Source organism: Dermacentor silvarum, chromosome 8, assembly GCF_013339745.2.
Source record: "Dermacentor silvarum isolate Dsil-2018 chromosome 8, BIME_Dsil_1.4, whole genome shotgun sequence".
NCBI classification, from domain to species: Eukaryota; Metazoa; Arthropoda; class Arachnida; order Ixodida; family Ixodidae; genus Dermacentor; species Dermacentor silvarum.
Window position 1 is genome coordinate 174,275,193 of NC_051161.1, and position 22,241 is coordinate 174,297,433.

Below are 22,241 nucleotides of genomic sequence, written 5' to 3' on the forward strand. Positions count from 1 at the left end.
ATCACGCCACCGCCGCGCTATCGCCGCCGCCACAGCTGCAGTATGACGTCATGTTCCCCCGCACCGTCGCGCTACCACCGCGCACCTTTCCACTACTACTGCAGCCTTTCCACTACAAGCACAGATGACGTACACGAGTATAGGCCTAGCTACAACAAAGTTTAAACCTCGACATCGCCAAGTTCAGCCTAGCTACAACCAAGGGACGCAATCAATCGGCCAGCTTCGCTGTCTTGAGCTTTGCGCGGCCTAGTGCAAGCTTTCGCCTTTTCTATTTTCTACTGCGTCGACGCGCCGCGGAGATAAGAGAGGCGGGGTCCCGAAAAGGAGGGAGCTGGCGAGGAGGAGACCACGTGCGCATGCGCCGCACCACCATAATAGCTACGGCGAGGAATGAAGTGATTTAGCGTGGAAGCTTGGGCGTGTTGGTGATTCATTGCCGAAAACACAGCGCAAAAAAAAAAAAAACACGGACACGAGAGAGCGACACGTACACAGCGCTGACTTGCAACAGTTTATTCATGAAAACATGAGGGAAGAAATATATATGGCTCTGCCATGCGCAACATGTGAATAATTAGCGAAACACTGCAGCATCATTTCGAATGATGATAATGATAGCCACGTGCTAACAATGCATACTGGCTGTTTGTCATTCAAATGTTGTTAAGATATGCGATTTCTCGAGATGAAAGTGCAATAGAAGGTGAACTGACGCACGAGCTATCGAATTTCCTTATAAAATCTGCCTCAATGATTTCACGTGTCAGCTGCGAATTATGCCTAGCCAGCACTTCGCTTTTGTCAAAATAGGGCTTACACCCATGATCACGGCAATGAATGCCCAGATGACCCTGTATCGTGTTGTATACGTTGTTATGGTGTTCCCTGAGACGATCGTTTATGCACCTGCCGGTCTGTCCCACATACTTTTTTCCACAGGAAAGAGGTATCATATACACCACGCCAGTGGTGCAGGACACTAACGGGTTCCTGTGTTTCACAGTACATCGCCCACGCCTGGTTTGCGAACCAAACCTGCAAAGTTTCGATAGTTTTTCCGGAGCTGAAAAAACCACCGCTACACCAGCGCGTTGCCCTACTCTCTTCAGTTTGTGGGATACATCATGTATATACGGAAGTACTGCAAGTTTTTTCTTTTCCACTGGCGGACGTGGTGCACGATTGTTTTCACCCAGCTTGATTTGCTTACAAAGTTTTTCCGCGACTGCTGATATTAAAGCCTTCGTGTATCCGGCAGATAACAAGCGGTCAACCTGCGCATCAAAACTTATTTGCATTGAATGCGGACATGACCTTCTGAGGGCATTGACCAGGCACACATTAATGATTCCTCTTTTAACTAATTTCGAATGTGCTGACTTGAAAGAGAGAAGCGGTTTCCCGCTCCTCGGTTCAAAGGACCAGCACAAGTGTCTACTGGACAAGCACAGCTTGACGTCCAAAAACCTTAGAGAGTTATTTTCAGGTAGCTCATGCGTCAGCTCTAACGGATGCAGGTTTTGCCTGAATACATCTAACACTTTCCCTGCAGCCTGCTCAAACACCTCCTCTGGACATTCGATAAGAACTAAAAAATCATCTACATATCTGCAGACTTTAGCGACTAAGGACATATCAAGACAAGTCTGAATGGTGCGGTCTTTCTTTTTTTGCGAGGTAAATATCACTGAGGACAGGCGCAAGACATGAACCTATGCAAATTCCACTTTTTTGAATGTACTGGCTCTCTTCCCAAGAGACAAAGGTCGATTTAAGGTAAAATGTCAACATTTCCAAAAAGCCACTGACCGCAACTCCTGTCTCGTTCTGAAATGCTATCGATCCAAAGTTGTCGATGCATCCTTCTACACATTTTAGCATCTCGTCGTGTGGTAGGGAATAATACAGGTCTTTCACATCGATAGAAAAAGCCCTGAGAGCCTTGTTATTTCCTTTTAAAAACTCGATTACGGCGTCCGAGTCTCTTACCAGATAAGGGTCGTCAATGGTTAGTAGGTTAAGCTTATTTTGCAGAAATATGGCGACAGATTTCTGCCATGTCCCGTTTTCAGTTACCATTACTCGTAGAGGGCAGTCATTCTTGTGCGTTTTAGCGGTAAAAAGGAAGTCCAAGCTCAGCTTTGTTGATTTTTCGACCGACTTTGCTAATTTGTCAAGGCTTAGGGCATTGCAAAGCCTCTTGGCTTCGGATTTTACTTTAGTGAGAGAAATACCGTCCTCTCGTCGAAAAACGGAATCAATCGCTAGAGTGGCCTTGGTATTGAAGGTACCGGATGGCAAAACAGCAAAGCCACCTTCTTTGTCAGAAGGTAAAAGCACAAGGGACCGCGCCTTCAAGAAAGAAGCTACATGTTTAGTCGGCAAAGCACTACAAGGTGGTTTTCGCCGTAACAAAATGTCTACACCTTCAGAGACACACCTATTTGATTCACCTTCCGGAATGCGTTGAGAAATTTGTCTAACAAGCGTGAGTAGTTCATGTGGTGTTTTCCGAGGCTCCACAGCGAATTTCGGTCCAAGACTAAGAAGCTGTCTTACTTTTTCTGGAAGATCCACGTCACCCACAATGTGCACACGGTTACTTGTCTGCGGCGACTTCTTCGGAGTGATGTCTCGTAAGGCGGTGAGCGTGCGCTGCCAGAGAAACTCAGTCGTTCTGTCGGTTAGCGCACACAACTCGCGCCATTTCTTTTTTGCCGTGGACGGTCTCTCGAGGCGTTGAAGCTGGAGATAAAGGCTGTCACGGTATAGACGAGCTTGACGTTGCCACTCGGAACGTAGAATCTTGCATATCCTCACGCCATGCCCAATAGAGGGTGTGAAACCAGCACACAGGAATTTCACCTCAGGAGGCAAGATATTAACACGGATGCAGTATGCGAAAGCCCGAGCTCGGCATACGGCGACGGCAATATAACTGACTAAAACATTGGGGGGCGGCACAGAACATGAAAAAGGGCCCGTTGTACTAGAAATGAAGTGATTTAGCGTGGAAGCTTGGGCGTGTTGGTGATTCATTGCCGAAAACACAGCGCAAAAAAAAAAAAAACACGGACACGAGAGAGCGACACGCACACAGCGCTGACTTGCAACAGTTTATTCATGAAAACATGAGGGAAGAAATATATATGGCTCTGCCATGCGCAACATGTGAATAATTAGCAAAACACTGCAGCATCATTTCGAATGATGATAATGATTGCCACGTGCTAACAATGCATACTGGCTGTTTGTCATTCAAATGTTGCTGAATCCCGGCCACGGCGGCCGCATTTCGATGGGGGCGAAATGCGAAAACACCCGTGTACTTAGATTTAGGTGCACGTTAAAGAACCCCAGGTGGTCCAAATTTCCGGAGTCCCCCACTACGGCGTGCCTCATAATCAGAACTGGTTTTGGCACGTAAAACCCCATAATTTTCATTCAAATGTTGTTAAGATATGCGATTTCTCGAGATGAAAGTGCAATAGAAGGTGAACTGACGCACGAGCTATCGAATTTCCTTATAAAATCTGCCTCAATGATTTCACGTGTCAGCTGCGAATTATGCCTAGCCAGCACTTCGCTTTTGTCAAAATAGGGCTGGCTAGGCATAATTCGCAGCTGACACGTGAAATCATTGAGGCAGATTTTATAAGGAAATTCGATAGCTCGTGCGTCAGTTCACCTTCTATTGCACTTTCATCTCGAGAAATCGCATATCTTAACACTGTTGAATGACAAACAGCCAGTATGCATTGTTAGCACGTGGCTATCATTATCATCATTCGAAATGATGCTGCAGTGTTTTGCTAATTATTCACATGTTGCGCATGGCAGAGCCATATATATTTCTTCCCTCATGTTTTCATGAATAAACTGTTGCAAGTCAGCGCTGTGTGCGTGTCGCTCTCTCGTGTCCGTGTTTTTTTTTTTTTTTGCGCTGTGTTTTCGGCAATGAATCACCAACACGCCCAAGCTTCCACGCTAAATCACTTCATTTATAGTACAACGGGCCCTTTTTCATGTTCTGTGCCGCCCCCCAATGTTTTAGTCAGTTATATTGCCGTCGCCGTATGCCGAGCTCGGGCTTTCGCATACTGCATCCGTGTTAAGATCTTGCCTCCTGAGGTGAAATTCCTGTGTGCTGGTTTCACACCCTCTATTGGGCATGGCGTGAGGATATGCAAGATTCTACGTTCCGAGTGGCAACGTCAAGCTCGTCTATACCGTGACAGCATTTATCTCCAGCTTCAACGCCTCGAGAAACCGTCCACGGCAAAAAAGAAATGGCGCGAGTTGTGTGCGCTAACCGACAGAACGACTGAGTTTCTCTGGCAGCGCACGCTCACCGCCTTACGAGACATCACTCCGAAGAAGTCGCCGCAGACAAGTAACCGTGTGCACATTGTGGGTGACGTGGATCTTCCAGAAAAAGTAAGACAGCTTCTTAGTCTTGGACCGAAATTCGCTGTGGAGCCTCGGAAAACACCACATGAACTACTCACGCTTGTTAGACAAATTTCTCAACGCATTCCGGAAGGTGAATCAAATAGGTGTGTCTCTGAAGGTGTAGACATTTTGTTACGGCGAAAACCACCTTGTAGTGCTTTGCCGACTAAACATGTAGCTTCTTTCTTGAAGGCGCGGTCCCTTGTGCTTTTACCTTCTGACAAAGAAGGTGGCTTTGCTGTTTTGCCTTCCGGTACCTTCAATACCAAGGCCACTCTAGCGATTGATTCCGTTTTTCGACGAGAGGACGGTATTTCTCTCACTAAAGTAAAATCCGAAGCCAAGAGGCTTTGCAATGCCCTAAGCCTTGACAAATTAGCAAAGTCGGTCGAAAAATCAACAAAGCTGAGCTTGGACTTCCTTTTTACCGCTAAAACGCACAAGAATGACTGCCCTCTACGAGTAATTGTAACTGAAAACGGGACACGGCAGAAATCTGTCGCCATATTTCTGCAAAATAAGCTTAACCTACTAACCATTGACGACCCTTATCTGGTAAGAGACTCGGACGCCGTAATCGAGTTTTTAAAAGGAAATAACAAGGCTCTCAGGGCTTTTTCTATCGATGTGAAAGACCTGTATTATTCCCTACCACACGACGAGATGCTAAAATGTGTAGAAGGATGCATCGACAACTTTGGATCGATAGCATTTCAGAACGAGACAAGAGTTGCGGTCAGTGGCTTTTTGGAAATGTTGACATTTTACCTTAAATCGACCTTTGTCTCTTGGGAAGAGAGCCAGTACATTCAAAAAAGTGGAATTTGCATAGGTTCATGTCTTGCGCCTGTCCTCAGTGATATTTACCTCGCAAAAAAAGACCGCACCATTCAGACTTGTCTTGATATGTCCTTAGTCGCTAAAGTCTGCAGATATGTAGATGATTTTTTAGTTCTTATCGAATGTCCAGAGGAGGTGTTTGAGCAGGCTGCAGGGAAAGTGTTAGATGTATTCAGGCAAAACCTGCATCCGTTAGAGCTGACGCATGAGCTACCTGAAAATAACTCTCTAAGGTTTTTGGACGTCAAGCTGTGCTTGTCCAGTAGACACTTGTGCTGGTCCTTTGAACCGAGGAGCGGGAAACCGCTTCTCTCTTTCAAGTCAGCACATTCGAAATTAGTTAAAAGAGGAATCATTAATGTGTGCCTGGTCAGTGCCCTCAGAAGGTCATGTCCGCATTCAATGCAAATAAGTTTTGATGCGCAGGTTGACCGCTTGTTATCTGCCGGATACACGAAGGCTTTAATATCAGCAGTCGCGGAAAAACTTTGTAAGCAAATCAAGCTGGGTGAAAACAATCGTGCACCACGTCCGCCAGTGGAAAAGAAAAAACTTGCAGTACTTCCGTATATACATGATGTATCCCACAAACTGAAGAGAGTAGGGCAACGCGCTGGTGTAGCGGTGGTTTTTTCAGCTCCGGAAAAACTATCGAAACTTTGCAGGTTTGGTTCGCAAACCAGGCGTGGGCGATGTACTGTGAAACACAGGAACCCGTTAGTGTCCTGCACCACTGGCGTGGTGTATATGATACCTCTTTCCTGTGGAAAAAAGTATGTGGGACAGACCGGCAGGTGCATAAACGATCGTCTCAGGGAACACCATAACAACGTATACAACACGATACAGGGTCATCTGGGCATTCATTGCCGTGATCATGGGTGTAAGCCCTATTTTGACAAAAGCGAAGTGCTGGCTAGGCATAATTCGCAGCTGACACGTGAAATCATTGAGGCAGATTTTATAAGGAAATTCGATAGCTCGTGCGTCAGTTCACCTTCTATTGCACTTTCATCTCGAGAAATCGCATATCTTAACAACATTTGAATGACAAACAGCCAGTATGCATTGTTAGCACGTGGCTATCATTATCATCATTCGAAATGATGCTGCAGTGTTTTGCTAAGTATTCACATGTTGCGCATGGCAGAGCCATATATATTTCTTCCCTCATGTTTTCATGAATAAACTGTTGCAAGTCAGCGCTGTGTGTGTGTCGCTCTCTCGTGTCCGTGTTTTTTTTTTTTTTTTGCGCTGTGTTTTCGGCAACGGCGAGGAAGTTTCTTGATACGAACCACACATTACGGCTGGCTTAAAGGGCAACTCCGGCGATTTTTCGATGACAGCGGATGTCGATGAAATTCGCTGGGTCTGTTCCTCGGAATACCTCCGTCATGTCCTAAAAAAAGCAGGCTTGAGAGTTGCACACATTTTTTACAAATGAATTTAATCTATTGCCTCGAGCACCCTACCTTACCCCCTCCTCAGTTATAGGCCACATTGTGTATGACGTCAGGAATGGTCCACGCGCAGAGCATGCCGGGATCATGCAGACGACAGCGACGAGAGCGTGCAGGAGTCGACGATCGTGAGCTAGCGCTTGGCGTGAGATGTTGCTGTCGCGAGAAGTTGCATTCCCTGTGGACGGGCAAGTGATGCGGGGTGGCAAGTGTTGTTGCGTTGTTGGCTGCACGAACTTCAGCCCTCGCCATCCGCAAACACAGTTTGAGCCGATGCCGATCGCGTTCAGCCGAGGTTAAGCCTATCACAGTGGTCGAGTTCGTGCGTCTGTTGCTGGCGGACCAGACCCACTGATATGAAGCTAATTAAGCTATTAGGACGAGGAAAGCTGCTTCTGTAGTTCAGTTTTGACCATACGGATTTGAAATAAACCATTCCTCATTTCGTACAGTGCACACGCAAAAAGCTAGAAGCGACAACACGACGCGCAATCAACATCTGTATACGTTGCCGTTCTCGAATGCGGCCGGTCGCACTCGCCGGCGCTTCCCTAAATGAAATGTGACTACGCAGATCCATTGGTGTATTATTACCTATTGTTATGCTGACTCATTATTTAGCTTACGAGGTGCACTGTTTGCCTCGTATCCCAAATGGGCAGCAAGCGGAGGCCCCTTCGATACAGCATGTGTAAACAACCGTCTCGTTCAGCTGCCAACGATGTCATACTTCATGGCATCTGCGTTTCCGCGAGAAAACTATACATTCTCTAAATGAGCGTTCATACGCGCAATGTCCCAATCTATGTCTACTTTACGGAGCACTAATTGTGTGCATGAAGAGGATACGAAGAATGATAAGCAGGCTGCACAACGCTTCCCTACTACGGTCTCCCGCTCGCTGTTTCCGAAGGTGCGTGGTCGCACGTATCAGCGCGACCCAGATTGATGTAACGGTGCTTACATGCACAAAATCTACGTGTTTTGATATGTTCTGACATTAATTGATGTCACCGATGAGCGCCTATCTCAAGCGAACGACGTACGAGTGGTCGCTGTACCTGCCGATGTAAACAAATGCACCGGTCGGTGCTTTGGACTGTCAGCGGCGTTCTTGTGGGATACAAATGCGGAAAGTCGTGCTCCACATCTTATAGTGAGCATGCGAAGCGGTTCCTTGAGAGGGGTAAAACACCTAAAATAGCAAGCAGCACGTATATCAGTGGTTAGGGCTACCCTTGGTCTTCATGTCGCAGCGCGGTATGTTGCGCATGGGTGCTGGCTCTAGTGGCGGAGGACGGCGATTCGTGGCTATTGAATTCTTCTGAATCATAACAACTTCGCTGTTAATAATATTTCTCCACCTACGTATTGCGCGTCATCGTTGTCGATTAGGTTGTGTCACGTTATAGTTAATGGGAAGAATTGCCAAAAATGAGAGTTGGGAATTCTTTACCAGACCAACTTGTGCCTGCAGGAAAATGTGCAACATTCGAATCGCAACGACAGCGGCATGCAAGCAAATGTCGTTGGTTGCGGAATCTGAACTGAAGTCTGTCTGCTATCGTACATATATTCATTTATTTATTCGTTCTTTTGAACAATTCATACAATTGCCGGCGGGTCAGAACAAAAGGAGGTTACTGGTCTCCTGACAAAGGTCCTGCGCCCACTGTGCGGTAGGGTAGCATCACTTCTGTACACCCAGCCTCATTCAGTGTAAACAATACCAGACATAGTAAAATTGCATCCCGATAAAGAAAGGAGATTCTTGATAAAACTGAAGCAAGTGCCTGACCAAGTGCCAAAATAAAATTAAAATGACGTTTCGGAACGGTATTCCGTCGTTTTTAATGGTATTCCGTCGAACTCTCGACAACAATAGACGAGATTCATTTATTAGGTTGGAGAAGCAATCGATTCACATCATATTGCTGGTGTTTTCACTGGAAGCTAAGATGTTTAGAGTATACAGAAAAATACACTAAGGCAACAAGAGCTACCTGCCATACACAGAGAAAAAGTAATTTTTAAAAACTATTTCATTTATATACACTCAACCGCATAAAATGCGAATCAAGCAACACAACAATAGAGAGAATTGCATTCTACTCAGCCAGCAGCGCCCATGTCACGTTAGGTGATTTAATTTATAGCAATCCAAAAGAAGGCAATGATTAGATGTTAAATTTAAAGCTTTAAACTGTGTTACACGCTATAGCCAGTTCAAGTAATTTAGGATACTCGTTACATATATTCATTATTTGATAATCAGGTCGTCTCATAATTTACTCGGGCTGTTTCTGCAAGTGTGTAAGCTCTGCGCTGATTGTGGCCAACATTCATATTTATGCAACAAGTGATGAAGGCATTTCAGTCTCTCTCTACCTCCGCAAAAATGTGCAGAGAGAGTTTCATTTGATAGACATGACAAAAATTATCCTTCAATAAAAATAAGGATGTGCCTCCCTTCTGGTACACTGCTCTCCTTTTTAACGGAATTAATTTATCGTTATCAGTTTTACATTCTGTTCCCAAAACAAGCAAACAGTGAGAATGAATGGGTGCAAAATATTGTAACGGATTATTTATAAAAATGATGGATGGTAAGCGTAGCGCAAGGCCCCAACAGGCCTTGCGCACTCTTTCGGCTCCGCCGTACAGAGCTCTCCGATGGTGGTACAGCTCGAGTCGGGCGACGTGCGTATTACGTGACCGCCGGTTGTGCGAAGTCACTCTTGCGATGACGTAGGTCACGTCGCTCAGACGTTTCAGTATGAGGTATGGGCCAGTGTATCGTGACAGAAATTTCGTGTACAGCCCCTATTTGCGTACAGGTGTCCAAAGCCAAATAAAGCCCCAGGAGCGAATGTGACGAGCATATTTCGAGCGTCATAACGAGCCTTGGCACGATCTTGGGACGAGAGAGTACATACCCCGCAGAAGAACTCGAAAACATTACTCGCAGCGCTAAACTCCAAGGAGCGGCGTTCAATTGGTCATTAATGCTTTCGCATTCACAACTCCTAAGAAGTGCATAGGTTTCCTTGAATTTTCTTTTCTGTCTTTTGCGTCCTCTGCTCGTCATTTGTAGGAGCAGAAGTGTCGCGCTTGCTGTGGCGGTCTGCTTCGGCTTGTAGCTTTCGCGCTGTTGTACGTTTCCCGTCTGGTCATCTTTTTCCTGCCACGTCGTCGTTCCTAGCGCCACTGAAAGCTGTAATTAACGGGGTACGAACTGAAGTTCTACCGCTCATGAGGAACGACTGTCTAGTACTTCACGATGACTAGTACCGTCTATGTAACTGAAGGTAAGACAGTCAAATGTTGTGCGAGAAAGTTTCGTGGCGTCACGTCTCATTTGTGCCTTCGACGCACACAGATCACTTTCGTCGATGAACCTTGCGCTGCAGGCCCTTCAGGCAGCACAGAGGCCTCCAAAGGTGATTACAAGGTGTTCGAGCCATCACAAGAAACGTGCTGTGCAGCACAAGAAGCGGAATGAATGAATGAATGAATGAATGAATGGTTGAATGTGGCCTCGTCCCAGAGATGTCTTACAGCGATGCTGTTTATGGCTAGGATTTCGTGGATTTTTCGTGTGCGTATGCAAAACCTCAGGTCCCGTGCGAACGCGCTCGTGCCACTGCTCGCGCGTTCGCCGTCTTCTTCCACAGCTGGCTCGTCGGAGTTAACGCGCTCGTGCCACTGCTCGCGCGTTCGCCGTCTTCTTCCACAGCTGGCTCGTCGGCGTAAACGCGCTCGTGCCACTGCTCGCGCGTTCGCCGTCTTCTTCCATAGCTGGCTCGTCGGCGTAAACGCGCTCGTGCCACTGCTCGCGCGTTCGCCGTCTTCTTCCACAGCTGGCTCGTCGGCGTAAACGCGCTCGTGCCACTGCTCGCGCGTTCGCCGTCTTCTTCCACAGCTGGCTCGTCGGCGGAAACGCGCTCGTGCCACTGCTCGCGCGTTCGCCGTATTCTTCCACAGCTGGCTCGTCGGAGTTAACGCGCTCGTGCCACTGCTCGCGCGTTCGCCGTCTTCTTCCACAGCTGGCTCGTCGGCGTTAACGCGCTCGTGCCACTGCTCGCGCGTTCGCCGTCTTCTTCCACAGCTGGCTCGTCGGAGTTAACGCGCTCGTGCCACTGCTCGCGCGTTCGCCGTCTTCTTCCACAGCTGGCTCGTCGGCGTAAACGCGCTCGTGCCACTGCTCGCGCGTTCGCCGTATTCTTCCACAGCTGGCTCGTCGGCGTTAACACGCTCGTGCCACTGCTCGCGCGTTCGCCGTCTTCAACAGCTGGCTCGTCGGCGTTAACGCGCTCGTGCCACTGCTCGCGCGTTCGCCGTCTTCAACAGCTGGCTCGTCGGCGTTAACGCGCTCGTGCCACTGCTCGCGCGTTCGCCGTCTTCTTCCACAGCTGGCTCGTCGGCGTTAACGCGCTCGTGCCACTGCTCGCGCGTTCGCCGTCTTCTTCAACAGCTGGCTCGTCGGCGTTAACGCGCTCGTGCCACTGCTCGCGCGTTCGCCGTATTCTTCCACAGCTGGCTCGTCGGCGTTAACGCGCTCGTGCCACTGCTCGCGCGTTCGCCGTCTTCTTCAACAGCTGGCTCGTCGGCGTAAACGCGCTCGTGCCACTGCTCGCGCGTTCGCCGTCTTCTGCCACAGCTGGCTCGTCGGCGTTAACACGCTCGTGCCACTGCTCGCGCGTTCGCCGTCTTCAACAGCTGGCTCGTCGGCGTTAACGCGCTCGTGCCACTGCTCGCGCGTTCGCCGTCTTCAACAGCTGGCTCGTCGGCGTTAACGCGCTCGTGCCACTGCTCGCGCGTTCGCCGTCTTCTTCCACAGCTGGCTCGTCGGCGTTAACGCGCTCGTGCCACTGCTCGCGCGTTCGCCGTCTTCTTCAACAGCTGGCTCGTCGGAGTTAACAAGCTCGTGCCACTGCTCGCGCGTTCGCCGTCTTCTTCAACAGCTGGCTCGTCGGCGTTAACGCGCTCGTGCCACTGCTCGCGCGTTCGCCGTCTTCTTCAACAGCTGGCTCGTCGGCGTTAACGCGCTCGTGCCACTGTTCGCGCGTTCGCCGACGTCGTCTTTCACAGCTGGCTCATCGGTGTCCCTCGGATCAGGGCCGGATTAAGGTGGGGGCTAAGGAGGCTGCAGCCCCGGGCCCCAACTTTTTTTCAAATGGCTCGACCATTTGAAAAAAAAAAGTTGCTAAGCGTGCTATACATGTTGTCATCGAAAACCAACGACCGGGGCAACTTCTTGACAGCCGTCGCGTTCGTTTCGGCGAAAGCCCCGAGCTTGGCTCCGGTCTTTTCGGTACAGGGCGTTTCGCCGAAACATAAGTCGGAGCATGGCACCAAAACACGGTAAGGTATGCTATCACCATAAGAAAAATTCTAAATTGTGTAAGCAACAAATAAATTTTAAGATTACAATGTCTAACAGTAGCAACAAGCAGAATAATAACTTGCAGATGCGACAGAATCGCCAGAAGAATGTTGTTTGCGCTAGGGTCCGCCGGCGACAGGAGCATTTGCCATCTTGGTGAAAAAAATGAAGTGAACCGCAAACTTTGAACCACCGGTAAAAATTGCCGCCGCTCGTAAAGAAAAAGAAAAACCTTGCTCATCAGTGTGAACGCATTCGATCCACTTCAACGGAGCTTGTAGCAGAACATGCAGAATGACAATAGGACATGTGGCAGCAGGAAGTTCGAAATAGGGACGTTGAATGTAATTATTGCCAACTTAAGCATAGCGTTACGGGATCGGATTTCTGCGTACACCAGCCTCTGCCAGAAATTTCACTGCGTAGCGATTCTCAAGGAAGTTCATTGCGATGACGACCTGGTCGATCAAGCTATAGTGGATTAGTGGAAGAGTACAAGGGCGATCTTGACTTCTTCCGCTGAACTAGTCCATTTCTATCACTACCTGGAGAGTTGTAGTTGCCAAGACAGAAGCGCGAGCGGTATGCTCAAATTGTTAGAGCCAAAGGTATTGTATATACGTTTTTCCAAAGGTCTCCATTGCTCTTAGGTTATACCTAACTATTCCTGCGAGACTGAGCGAGACTGCGAGACTGAGCGCTGCTTTTAAAAACTGTCGTTAATTAAAAACTGCTTGCGCTCCACTCTTGGCGAGAAGAAGTTGAATTCCTTAGCCATCATGTCGATCGAAAGGGACATGCTGAGAGATATTTCTTTTGATGAACTCATATGTGAATATACGAGGATCAAAAGCCGCAAGATGCCGTGTTCAATGTTACATTTGTTCATGTTTTAGCTTAGTGGCAGCTTGCTTTTGGTCAATGAACAGCGTGAAGGTAGTAGTTCTTTGTTCCCATTTTGTCACGAGTGATGAAGTCCGACATGACTGCTTTTTTTTGTCGTGTCGAATGTAAAATTGATTTAAAAGTGAAATCATTGTCCATGATTCGTATGATTATTTCAATGTTGAAATGTTGCACTTGTACATACGGTTTGGTTAAATGTTTATAACTTGAATATTGAATGCCTAATAAAATGTTTCTTGTTTTAAAGAATGGGCTCTTCTGTTTTTTTGTCCGTGCTGCGTGCCGATGCGGCACTTGGACTAATTGTGAATTTGTGATGGACTGACGCTTAAAACATACCGACGTGTACGCCAGATAATAACCGTTAAATATTACTAGAAATCACGCCAAGAAATTAGTTTCCCTAACACATAAAGATGACGTATATTTTATCACTAATCAGCGGACGTAACATGTCGGCTTCGACAAATTCAGCATCTTATACAAGTCATCATCATCACCATCGTCATTAGGGCCCCAAGGATGCAGTTAGCCCCGGGCCCCGAAATTTCTTAATCCGGAACTGCCTCAGAGATGCATTTTGAGTAGATTAGTTATGAATAGGCACCATTTTCAAGATCAGTAGACTCCCAGCTAGATAAAAAGGCTTAAGCTTGCACTCGGCCGCGCAAGGCTTGAAACAGCGAAGCTGGGCAATCGTAGGGGCTTATCATGGCTGATGCTAGGTTGTAACTTGGCAGATGCTTAGTTGTAACTTCGCTGTTGCTAGGCTCGGCGTCGCTCGTACGTGGCTCTGTCCTGGCGTCGCATCCGCATGTTCGACGTATTCACGTAGTCGCTGCCTCTTGGTCTCAGCCGCTCTGGCTGCGTACTCAGAATCAAAAGAACCAACTTTAGAGAAGGGAAGCTGCTCCTTCCATAGTGGTACGAAAATAGGAAGCGGCAGCGCATGGAACTTACGTAGGCATAAGACAGATGGGGCTGCTCAAACAGGAAGCGATCTGGAGACACGGGAAAAAACAATAACAGCAAAAGGGAAGAGAAATGCGGCCATACTGAAACACAGAGCGCTATGGGGATACAATAGGTACGAGGTGCTCCGGGGTATGTGGAAAGGTGTCATGGTTCCAGGGCTTACATTTGGAAATGCGGTTGTTTGCTTCAAGTCAGGAGTACAATCAGGACTCGATGGCAACCAAAGGTCAGTGGGACGCCTCGCGTTGGGCGCCCACGGGAAGACTACTAATGAAGCTGTGCAGGGTGATATGGGCTGGACAAATTTTGAAGCAAGGGAGGCTCAGAGTAAAATTGATTTTGAAGAACGACTGAGGAAAATGGAAGTAGATGGGGTGCAAGAGTGTTTAGGTATTTGTACAGGCAAAACATTGACTCACAGTGGAGAAAAAGAACTAGGAAGCTTACCAGCAAATATGTGACCGGTATGGCCAGCAACACGGCAACAAAGAACGTCAAACGCAAAGTGAGAGAGGCTGAGACAAGGTTATGGGTGGTGACAATAGGAAAGAAACCTGCTATGACTAACAGTCTCAAAGAAAAAAAGGAAATCAGGAAAGAAACAATTTATGAACACTCAAAGGCAAGCACCTTGCTTTTCGAAGCGAGATCAGGGTGCCTTAGAACGCGCAGTTATAAAGCGAAGTACACCAAGGACGAAGCCGCGTGTGCTTGCTGGGGTAAAGCTGGAGAAACGGTGGAACATGTTTTATTGGAATGTGAAGAAATCTACCCAGCTGCAAGTCTAGGCTCCTCCGATCTCCTTGAAGCCCTTGGGTTCAGGGATAGCACGGGCAAAGTAAACATGTCCGCTGTAGATACGATTAGTAAGAGGCGGTTGGAGGTTTGGTGGCAGAAAAGCAGGGAGACCACAAACAACGGAGACGTACAGAAACAGAGTTCCCAGTAATGGTTCCAAAGGTTTGATGGATTGAATTCTTTGTATTTGTGTGTTTCTCAAAAATAAATGTAGGACATTAGGCAAAATAATAACAAGAGCTTGGTGGCGCAAACCACCACTCCGTTTGAAAGGGGACGCTCATAGCATCCATCCATCCATGCATCCATTCGCAAATGTAGTTTTAATTTTTTTCTGAGCAAAATTCAATATGGCCGCTTTTTATTGGTCGCGTACGCTGGTACGCGCCCAGCTCGCCCGGTTGGCATTGCGGCACGCCTCATTGCCTTGGCTGCCGCGTAGATTTTGCGTTCTAATTGCCAGGAGACCAAAGAGCCTCTACTGACGCCCATAAAACAAGCCACAAGTGAGTGAACTGAACGTGCGACTTTACTGGCAGAAGACAAGCAGTGCACTTTCTCGTACAAGAGCAGAAATAAAAATTGCAAGTCGAGATACGTTGGAATCATTAACGCGAGCTCGTAAACGGCTCAATTTCGTCGTCGCACATGGCGGTCTGGTAACGAGCGACGACCAGCAGTGCAAGCAGATTGGACAGTGTCCTACCTGTTTGCACCGGCAGTCAGCCGTTGAAGATGAGCAACGTGCATTGCGAAGCAGTCGGTTGACGCAGGCATCTGCTGCCGCAGCCAACAAAGCCACATGGACATGGAAATTTAACGTTACCCCCGTTCCGAACCTGCACGTTTCTTTTTTGTTATTTCGGGGGCCGCGAATGTGTAGATCACACTTGGTGTCCCCATATCTTTCAATATGGACATGGTCGGTTTCGTGAGCATCACCTTCAGCAGCCTTTTTGCGGGCCTTTCAACTTCACACACGTCGCACCATGTAAGCATGTATGCTGGTCTAGGATTACCCCAAAAAACACACGAGACGGAGAAAGAGATAACACGAAGCTGTGCTGACTCATGTTTATTTAATGAAACGAACGCCGAACTTATATAGATCAGACACACATGTGCACCCGAAAAGCAACGAGAAATCCAATAAAAACACATAGCGACCTTCAGCAGCGGTGCGATACAAATGCTAAGATAAACGCTTATAGACTACCGAGGCACCTAACACGTGTGTATCACGTAGAAAAATACAAAAATTCCTTCTGGGTAACAGCAACTGACTGAAAACTAACGCAATCACCATCCTTAAAGCGTTGCATGGCTACTGCCTCTACAACCTCTTTGTTCAGCTGGCCATTTTTTCTGCCGATAATCTGCTGTTACCCAGAAAAAACGTTTGTTTCTTTCCACGTGATACACACGTGTTAGGTGCCTCACTAGTCTATCAGCGTGTATCTTAGCATTTGTATCGCACCCCTCTTCACGGTCGCTCTGTGTTATTATTGGTTTTCTCGTTGCTTTTCGGGTGCACACGTGTGTCTGATCTGTATAATTAGCTCGGCAATCGTTTGATTAAATAAACAGTCGTCAGTACCGTTTCGTGTTGTCTCTTTCTTTATCCGGTGTGTTATTTGCGGTAACTTCCCAAATCATGAAACATTCATGAAACAGCCAACCAATTTGCCCACGGCTGCAGCAGAAAAGGACGGAACGGGGAGCACCAATCACGGAGCATGTAAATTGGGAGTCTATGTCATTGTGCGGATTTCAGGAGCGAATGCTTACCACGAGACTGCTTCCCAATGCAGCTGGCCAGGCCGCCACATCCGAGAAACGTAACACGGCAACCATAACCAAGTCAGATAACAGTGAAATGAGACGCTGCAATCAATGACCGCATAAGGTCCACACAATACATTGGTGAAGATCCATATCATTCACGTACATGGGTCACTTACGGCACATTCAGCTGTCATAGCGCTTGCCTCCAACACACATGGTGGTCTGGTAATGAGTGACAACAAGCAGCGCGAACAGATTGGGCGGCGTGTCCCACCTATTTGCACCGACAGTCACCGTTCAATATTAGCAACTTGCATTGCGAAGCAATCAGGTGACGCAGGCACCTACTGCCGCAGTCAACACAGCAACATGGACTACTAAGCATTTTAGCATTAACTCCTTTCCAGCCTGCACGTTTCTTTTCTTTCGAGGGCCGCTAATGTATGGCTCACAGTTGGTGCCCCAATTTGTCTTAGTATGGACAAGTCGGTTTCGTGGGCATCACCTTCGGCAGCCACTTTTGGGGCCATTCCACCCAGGTGGCTGGCTATCAACTTCATACACCTCAGATCATGTAAGCACGTATGCTGGTCTATGTTCATGCCAAATTGCAGCTGACGAAGGCCAGAAGCAAAATTTGCACATGGCTACAGCAGGAAAGTACAGAACGGGGAGCACCAATCACGGTGCGTGTAAATTGGGAGTCTATGTTGCTGTGCGGACTGCAGGAGCAGGTGCTTACCTCGAGAGAGTGCTTCCCAATAAAATTTACCAGGTCCCCACATCCGAGAAACGTAACACGGTGACCACGACCAAGTGGGACAGCAGCGAAACCAGACTCTGTAATGAAGTCGAGAGTATGACGGAAGCCCGTCTGGTCGGGATGATGCATACTTTAAAAGAAGGGATCGAGACACCGACCAAAAAAAAAAAGGTTGAAATATATTTAAAATACATTAAAGGGTCCCTGAAACGGATCGGACAAACTTTGTAGACGTGTAGGATACAGCTACAGTAAAACATTCGCACCACAATTTAAGAGAAGCGTCTCATATTAAGAGAGCTACGGACGATTACAAGTTGCCCTCCTCCCTAGCCATGCATTTCCTCCTCAACTCGTTCGCCGAGTGATCGGGGCTAAACTCCGCCTTCGCTGGCTCTACGTCATGTTGCGACGTACGTTGTCATCTATTTCCGGTTGTCTTGGAGCCAGCGCGCGAAGCATAGAGTTAATATACTGACTCTAGAGGACAAGCTGCCCATAGGGCCCATGCTTGTCTGGCCTTGCCTAGGTGTAGCCTTGCCTTGTTCGATAACCTTCAGTGCAGCACAAGCTACACTGAAGTGACTGATTACTTAAAAAGAATGGATCGAGACACCGACCAAAAAAAGGTTGAAAAGAAAAAGGTTAGGTGAACAAGGCTCCCGTGGGGGAGCTGAAACGTTAAAGGGACCCTGAAACCATTTTGACGATTGTGTACAAACATTCTGAGTCGTTATAGTAGGTCCTTCTGATCATTAATTGACGCATCTAAGATATCCACGTAAAGCGTGTAATTTATTATAATGTTTTAAAGATGTGCATCGCTACCGATTGCAGCACGCCAAGCGGCTGATTCTTTTTTGCCCAGATGACGTGATTTGCCCGGAATACATCACTGGGCCAGCTTTCCGATTGGCTGCCAAGGGCGCGTCATCAATAGTTTTTCCAACATTATGGTGAACAAATGTTGCTCGTAATAGTTTCGATGTTAGTTAATTTGTTTCTATAGAAAGCAAGTAACAGAAAGAGAATGCACAAGGACATCATGTATCACTACACAAAAAGCACTTCCGGCCCACAGCAAGTGTCGTCTGCTTGTGTTACAACGTGCTCCGTGTTGACAAGAGCTGCGCGGTCAGTGTTGGTCTTGTTCTTTCTTTTCCCAAGCATCATGGCCGTCGCTTCACGTCGAAGAATTGCCACAGTAGAATTTAGCTTGTCCAGTATTCAGGTGAACGCAAGCGTAAGTGTACTGGCCGTTTTACCACGCTTTGTGCAGCCACCTGGCGGCACAAGGCTCAACCAAACACACAGCTAATATCGCAGTAACCAGTTTTTTCTACTTTGCTGCTGGCTCAAATTTTTGCAGGAGCGTAATCTGGAACACGTTGTCTTTTTATATGTTTCAAATGTTTTACACTTGGTTAGGTATTTGGCTGTTTAAGCTCTGCGCCACCAGGTGGCTGGACCATGCTTGCCGATAAGGCCGCTCACGTACGTCTACGAAGCTCCTTCATCACGGCGGTATGGAGGGGCTTACGCCTCTGGCTCTCCGTGAAAACACCCAGCCCGCTTTACCGGACACCCTCGGCGTTGCGACAAAACGCTCGCAACGCCCGCTGCTTGATCGCTCTCGCAGGGGATCGATGGCCGGGCGGCTAGCGGAGCGGTTGGATCGCGCCATAGAGTTAACTGACTCTAGAGGCAAAGCTAGGCCGATAATGGGGCGACCGCTAGGGCGCGAACATTTCAAAAGCTGGAAGCCTTGAAATGTTCTTTTCGATCAAAACCCATAAACCAGAATGGCCACTCCATATTATAGTGTCAGAAAGTGGAACTTGGCAAAAGTCCGTGGGCCTTTTTCTTCAACATAAGTTGAAATTGCTAGCAGTTAATGGCCCTTTTCTGACCAAGAACTCAGAAGAAGTGATAAGTTACCTGAAGACACATGCAGGTAGTAATTTGAATGCTTTCTCTGTAATTTTATTTTTTTATTTTATTTATCGTAGGTCCATTAAAGGACATTGAATAAGGGGGGTTACAATCAGAAAGTACTATGAAAGGAAAAAGCAATAAAACAAATAACATAAGTACATATCAGGTGTGAACGCAATGAACAAACGAATACAAGTAGAACTAAAATAAAATCCTGCCAAGATACTTAAAAAGAGGTCCCGCAGTGCGAGAATAATAGAAACACTAACAGTGCAACAGTGACACATCATTATACAGTACTTAGTCATACAGAGCGTGTAATTTTTCACGAAAAGCATCCCGGTTAGATAACATAGCGATATCATCGGGAAGGCTATTCCACAGGGTGATGGCACGTGGAAAAGCAGATGAATTAAACGCTTTAGTTTTGCCAAAAACGCGCTTGAAGCTAAATTTGTTATGAAGGCGGCTTGACGTGCGTTCAGGTGTGTGAAGTGGCAGAAAGTGTGACGTATCATTGTGAACATACCGATGGAACAAACATAACAAGGAGATAGTTCGGCGTATATCCAGTTCTTGGAGTGAGATATCTAGCTTTAATTGGGTTACGCTGGTATGACGGGCATAATTGCGAGAAATAAACCGTGCAGCCCTGTTCTGAATACCTCCCAACATACTAATTAGATAGCCTTGATGAGGCGACCATACAGACGAAGCAAATTCTAGTTGCGGACGAACAAACGAAAGGTAAGCTGATTTGCGCACATTGGGAGGCGAGTTGCGTAGATTCCTACGAAGGTATCCTAGTGTTTTGGATGCTTTAGAACAGATAGCAGATATATGCGTGCTCCATGAGAGATCCGGTGTTAGATGAACACCGAGGTATTTATATGATGAAGCTTTGGTAACCACGCTACCATTTATGGAGTATGAAAAGTCGGAGGTAATGCGCTTACGACTAAAGGAGAGCACCTTGCATTTGGATGAGTTCATAGACATCTGCCAGGTGTCGCACCAGCTGCAAATTAGTTCAAGGTCATTTTGAAGGGAAAGGTGATCATCAAAATTGTTAATAGTACGGTAAATGATGCAGTCATCAGCGAATAGCCTAACAGCTAGATGAAGATAAACCGCAGGGTAAGTCATTTATGTATATTAAAAACAAGAAAGGTCCGAGAACACTTCCCTGTGGTACACCGGATGTTACGTCGCAAATGTTTGAAGAAAAGTTATTTACTACGGTAAACTGCTGACGAAAAGATGGAAAGTTACGCAGCCACGACATTGTTAAACAGTCTAAACGTAGTGCGGACAATTTCGAAAATAGGCGACAATGAGCAACCTTGTCGAAAGCTTTGGAAAAGTTTAAAAAAACGCAATCAGTCTGTTTGTTACAGTTTATGTTAAAATGAAGATCCGTTGTGAGTTCGAATAATTGTGAGTCGCATGAGTAATCCTTCCTAAAACCGTGTTGCTTAGAGAAAAAAAAAGTGGTTAGACTCAAGGTGTTCATAAATATGTGACGCTGTAATATGCTCAAGCAGCTTGCAGCAAATACAGGTTAGTGATATTGGTCTATAGTTTCCCGGTGTGTGCTTGTCGCCAGTTTTGAATATCGGTACAACCTTAGCCACCTTCCAGTCATTAGGCAACTGTCCAGATGATAATGATTGCCTCAAAATGTCACATAGAATTTGACTGGAAATAGCAGAGGTATTTTTTAATATCTTTGAATTATTACAGTCAATGCCTGATGAAGTAGAAATCTTAAGACGATCAATTAAATTGGCAATGCCCTTCTGAGTGATCTCGATTGCTGTCATGAATGCAGGGATTTGATCAGGTACAAGAGCTACATTAGAAGAATCCTCAGTGGTAAACACAGAGGAAAAAAACTCATTGAATACGGTTGGACATTGTTCTTCGGGAACGCCCTATTGCAAAACCCAGTATCCAGTGCCCAGTGCCATGCCTGATTATGGGCCCAGTGTCGCGCGCTGGATACTGGGACGCTGGCAAGGCGCGGCATACTGGGAGGCGCTGGGCGCGGGAAACTGGTGCGAAATGCAGCTCTAGAGCGAGAAATACGTGGTGCCTGGCTACCTTATATATTTTTTCGAATACAGAAAGAAACAGAGAACGTTGTAATGCAATAAAAAAAGCAGAACAAAAAACTCCACAAGGATTCGAACCTCCGCCCTACAGACTGGCCCAATCCCAGTATCTTACCACTACACCACACCGATTTTTTTTTCTTACATGGTATTTATTGCATCATGTATATTGTGAGGGCGAGGCTTGGGCGAGATGCGTGAGGCTGGGCATGAAGGCAGTAACGTCGACGCAGGTTGACGTCTTTATTAATGTTGGCTAGGCATACAGAACAATACAAGGGCTAGCGCGCGCCAGCGCGACTCAACACAACAGTCCTACATGGCAGCAGGGCAGAGACTCTCACTCAGCTCTCCAAGCTAAAGGCGGGAAAGCAGGGGGAACGCCAGACAGGTGCTGCCATCTGTCGGGCGGCTGGCGAGTGGACGTGGGAGTCTCGGAGGCACCTCACAATATGCGAGAGAAATACTATCTGCGGAAAACGTGCAAGCACCAGCCAACACATCTTATATTCATAACCTAGAAATGGCCTAAAATCTCGTTAAGCACACCCTACACGAACAAAACTACAAGTAGTTTGGCTCTTAAACAAGTGGCAAGTAACTTTGATCCTAAAAAGGTGGCAACGACAAGCAACGTAACAAGAGATGGTACCAGTCCGGTAGAAACTCTGTCAAGTCATACATGTCCTTCAAGTGACCAATCATTTGAGCGTAGTGAAATTTCGCCGAAACAACAGGTTCAGCGTTTCTGTCTAACATGCGCGTCTTCCATAAGCTGTGTAGTCCAATTAAGAAAAACATATCAAAAGGCACGTCTTCTCCGT

The 22,241-nt window shown here is 47.1% G+C and overlaps 1 protein-coding gene across 1 annotated transcript; it reads right to left on the bottom strand.

Moving 5' to 3' along the window:
• Nucleotides 1–596: 596 nt before the first annotated feature.
• Nucleotides 597–3,067, bottom strand: LOC125947615 (uncharacterized). The gene is given in 2 exon segments (XM_049672764.1): nucleotides 597–1,662; nucleotides 1,664–3,067. Coding segments are annotated over 2 exon segments (2,385 nt in total). The 5' UTR covers nucleotides 3,043–3,067; the 3' UTR covers nucleotides 597–656.
• Nucleotides 3,068–22,241: the final 19,174 nt, after the last annotated feature.